This window comes from Salminus brasiliensis, chromosome 20 (assembly GCF_030463535.1).
Source record: "Salminus brasiliensis chromosome 20, fSalBra1.hap2, whole genome shotgun sequence".
Classification (NCBI taxonomy): domain Eukaryota; kingdom Metazoa; phylum Chordata; class Actinopteri; order Characiformes; family Bryconidae; genus Salminus; species Salminus brasiliensis.
In genome coordinates, this window is record NC_132897.1 from 4,191,612 (window position 1) to 4,196,496 (window position 4,885).

A 4,885-nucleotide genomic window follows, 5' to 3' on the forward strand; every position below is an offset into this window, starting at 1 on the left:
GTGTATATCTAAAGGGAGCTTGACTAGCAGGTTAACCACCACCACATTTGTTGTGTTGCTCAAACCCTGTCCAAGTCCCATATAAGATGTGTGCAGGTTGGAGGTCTTAAGCTCAAACTGGGCTCCTCAATTCATTAAACTCTCCAGTTCAAGGCCGATTCAAAGGCAATGTGTGGTAAAAAGGTCCCCTCAGGTCTCCCATCACAAAAGAGTCAGAACAAAACTTTATGCAATGCCAAGGTTTTGTTTAATGCAGTAAATGATTCTACGAGGAGAGCGCTAATAAAATTATATATATGTTATACAACAATAAGCATCATCTTGAGCAGACAGATTACAATACAGAGGACTCTGGAATAAAAAGGTAGACAAATAAATAGTTCTGTTTTTAAAACACGTCTCCCACGTCACCCTTCCCCAAACATTAATAAAAAGAAAAATACTGAATGAGAATCCGGTTTGATTCAATCCAATTCAATCCCCATTTTATGAAATTCAATGTCCGTTTCCTAAGTCTTTAGAGGGTAAACCATAATGGGCCTGCCACATCTGCAAAACAGCAATTACTTTGGTCTGAAAACAAAAAAGGTTTGTACATCAGAATGAAGCATAGGGTTATCACTTTGTACACTACAATGAAATCGTGGAATTCCATTGCATCAGATTTTTTTTAGTAATTTCACTACCAATAACCGACAAGTTTAGACGCTAATTAATTGTGGAAAGAGTTCGTTAGCGAACATGTCGTCCCAGGAGCCATCAGAGCAAAGCGGGGACGACATGTCGCTGAAAGGGGAGGGGGACCTTTCGTATCCAGAGTCACTGTAAGCATCAGCCGTCAAATACGCGGCCTTCTCGTAGTCGCCGAAGGAAGGAGAGGCCGTCAGGAAGTCGTCGACCCCAATCGCGTCGTGATCGGACACGGGGATGACCGCTTCCTCCGGCTCGTCCTTGACGGACACCGTCTCCACTTCCACCTCGATCTCCTCTTCGTCGGACACCGTGAAGGCCTCGCCTTCTTCCAGGATCTCTTCCATCTTCACTTCCTCGACGCTCTCCTCGTGCACCACCTCTACGGGCTTGGTGTAGACGTGGTCAAACTGAATCAGTTCATTAAGGGCCTCCAGCTTAACTGGTGCGGGCCCCAGAGCTCCAGGTGCGGAGGCAGGTAGCGGCTCTCCGGCTGGCCCCACCAGAAGGAGCTGCTGCTGCTGCTCTGGCTCTGATGCTTCTTGGAGACCACCCTTGAGGAACAGCTCTGGGTCAAGGATGTCCAGAATGCCAAGCAGGAGATCAGACTGCAAGAGAAACGGAGTTAAGGACAATTAGCATGAGGGTCCAAGGGGCATTTGGGACAAATTTCACCAAATAATTTTAGTCATGGTGGTTTTGGGACAGACTTGATTGACTAATCATGGAACAAAGGTGGGTGTGAGGTGCTTACGACCAGGGTAGGCTACTTTAAGCTGCTTGTGACATGCCTGACTCATCCTATTAGCTACATCCTTTGACGGCTGAGTGATTATAACGCTACGGTACAGAAATAGTCAAACCAGCTAAACAAGAAGTCAGACATATTTATATGCACAGCCCATTGCTGGGATCACTGGAAAACTTCCCCATGGAGATATTCTGTGCACATTCCTGAGAAACCACAATGCCACCCCCCCCCCCCCCACCCCACCCTCTTTAAATTTCTCTGAAGACAGGACCAGTTCGGAAGTGCCTCCAGCTCCAGTTTCAAGAACATTACCTCAACAATAAGGATTGGATTCCTTGCCAGATAAACCCTGAGGCCTACTTTCAGTTCCCCAAAGTCAGACCCATGATCCTGCACTTAATCAAGAACCTTCCCTTTCAACAAACATGAGCCCCCTTACCTCAGTGTCTGCATGGCCAGGAGAGCGAGTATCCACGGCGAATTCTTCAGACTTGATGACTGCTGGGCCTGCACCTGCTGCGGAGGCACACGTAGCCTGAGTACTGCAGACTCAGAAGACCCGGTCACCAAGACCAAATCGTTCGCCCTGGGCTCAACAACCTGAACCTAAGGAGGAGAGAAACCATGGGTGAAGATACTGTAGATTTTACAAGCAGTTGTATTGCAACCCAAGCAAAAGGCGGCATCCTCTCCATGTCTGATTATGTAGTGCCCTACTGCCTTAGCAGCTTCAATTTTGACCTACTGCCAGCACCAAGCAATACTTGATGCCAACTGTGCATTAGAAACTAGTGCTTAAACAGGCAGATTAGACCGCTACTCATCTCACCCACCCAGCCCCCTACTCGGCTCAACCTGTAAATCAATCCTCTTCACCTTCACGTTTGTCTCAAGGGTATCCAACCCCAATCTCTGCCTCAGCTCCTCGTTCTCACTCAGCAGATCGCTCGTTCTCTCCCTCAGCATCTTGTTCTCCTGATGGAGTTTCTGATTCTGTAGGCAGATGAGGGTAAAGAGAGGAGACCTGTCAGTCAAGAGTCCCTAAACCAAGAAAACTGAAGACTAATCCACCGTTTCAGCTCATTCCTTTGCTTACCTCCTGCTCCAGCTCCAGGACCTGCTGCTCCAGCTCTCCCATTTTGGCCTTTTTTCTGTCTCTTGCTGTTTGTGCAGCAACCCTGTTCTTAAGTTTCCTATAAGGGGCAAAGCAGAGATTTATCATTATAATGCAACCTTCTGCATACGTCCACCATTTCTTATAGCCCGAGAATGAGTACAGTCTCACAGACCAGGTGCTTTTGAGTAGGGCTGGGCAATACATGAACATTCAGCCATAATTTCAGACCATTTCTGACCATATTGTGGATTTTCAACATCTCATATAGCCTGAAAATGAGTGCAGACTCACAGACCAGGTGCTTTTGAGTAGGGCTGGGCAGTACATGGACATTCGACCATAATTTCAGCCCATATTGTGGATTTTCAACATCTCATATAGCCTGAAGATGAGTGCAGTCTTACAGACCAGGTGCTTTTGAGTAGGGCTGGGCAGTACATGGACATTCGGCCATAATTTTAGACCATATCATGGATTTTCAACATCTCATATAGCCTGAAAATGAGTGCAGTCTTACAGACCAGGTGCTTTTGAGTAGGGCTGGGCAGTACATGGACATTTGGCCATAATTTCATCCCATTTCTGACCACATCGTGGATTTTCGACTGGGTTTAGGCCTGATTTTTATTAGTTTGGGAACAATTGTATGGCATTCACACCCATGTTCATCCACAGCACCTTCTTAAACCTAGTCCTAAGACTAATGCTCATCATGCACCTTGAAAACAGCCCTGAAATTTTCCAAAAGCAAACATCAGCTCAGATTTGATTGCATGCAACCATTTCAAAGCATGCATTACTGATCAAATTGATCAAAGCTTGCATAATAATGACTGCTTTCCACAGTGCCCCCCACCCCACCCCCAGAAAACTAATCAATTGCAATTGCACAATCCTGCAGCCATGTTGCTGCCACGCAGGCAGAACTTGACCTGAACTGGGGAGGAAGGAAAGAGGGAGGGAGGGAGGAGCTCAGCTGATTCTGGCTAAAGTTCAAAATCAGATTTTACCCCCCTCCAACCTCTCTCCAACGCTGGACTGCCTCAACTGGGCCACCCCTGCCCCAATACCCACACGGCCACCACCCAATACAATGTGCATAGGGGCGCTGAGGCCTCCATAGAGCAGTGTAGGGAGCTAGATCCAATTGGGACACCGCCCTAGCAGATGTCTACAGCCTAAACCCCGAGATTAAGACTAGCTGAATGATTATATAGGTATATATTTGGGGTTAAAACGCTCACCGTCGAAGTGCCTTTTCCTCAGGACTCAAATGAGTGAGCCGCTGTCTCTTCCGCAGAGGAGGCCCGGTGACGCTGGAATCCGAATCCGACGCTTGGTGCGCTGAGGGCGGCAGGACGACGGACACGGACCGGCTTAGACTCCCGGAGCTCTGCTTGCCAGATATGAGCAGGACTTTATGGGCGCCTCCGGCCCCTGCTGTAACTACAACCATGTTGTATTCACTTCACGGGCTTCGTAGAGATCCTGGCGAGTTTTAGTCAGCGGGGGGAAGGGATGTTAAAATTAATAACCTGGCCTTACTTCCCTTACTCCCCTTACTTCCCTCCCTAGCCTGCTTCCCCCTCTTGCCCTCGAAAACTAACTGGGGGGAAGCGCCTGCTTTGTATTTCTACCATCGTGGTGCAATCGGATTGGCTGCTGGAGGCCGTGCGTCATCCTCAGCCGGCCTCTGATTGGCTGGTCTGCTGATGCAATTTCTTTCATTCTAAGGGCTTCTCAACAACATCCAAGTGTGAACTTGGTGGACATGGTGGACAGCTTGAGCCTGTCTGACCATAAAGTAGACAATAAATGGACATGAATGTCCTGTCAGCTTTATTTTTTTTATTATTTAGATGGGGTGGATGAGTGAAAGAGGGCAAAATGAGATGAACATGAGAATTAATTCATTAAATGTCCTGTACTAGACAGTGTCTTATGGGAGCTGGGCCTAGTGGTCAGCTATTTCACGAGCGTTGCATCAGACAACCATATAAACAACTGAAATTTCCATTATAGCTGGATACGGTCTTCTCACCATTTTAATGAATGGTGAAAACGGACGTATAACATATATAAGCCTTGCACTAGACAGTGTTTTCTGTGTTACTGTGAATGGAGGTAGATATAGTGGCCATATGTATGTGGAGAACTGATCCAGTGTCCTATTCAGACACTCACAGACATGTCTACAGTACAGAAACGTCATGTGTAGAGACAAATTCAACTATTTTAATATATTTTTCTCTGGAAACTTGAATATATAAGCCAAAACAACCATTCTGTGAATTCAGAAGTATCTGTAGATACTAAGAAATACACAT

The 4,885-nt window shown here is 46.8% G+C and overlaps 1 protein-coding gene across 1 annotated transcript; it reads right to left on the minus strand.

Moving 5' to 3' along the window:
* Positions 1–224: 224 nt before the first annotated feature.
* On the minus strand, positions 225–4,170 carry xbp1 (X-box binding protein 1). Its single transcript, XM_072664901.1, is given in 6 exon segments — positions 225–1,298; positions 1,881–1,964; positions 1,967–2,047; positions 2,318–2,434; positions 2,538–2,634; positions 3,803–4,170. Coding segments are annotated over 6 exon segments (1,188 nt in total). The 5' UTR covers positions 4,015–4,170; the 3' UTR covers positions 225–701.
* Positions 4,171–4,885: the final 715 nt, after the last annotated feature.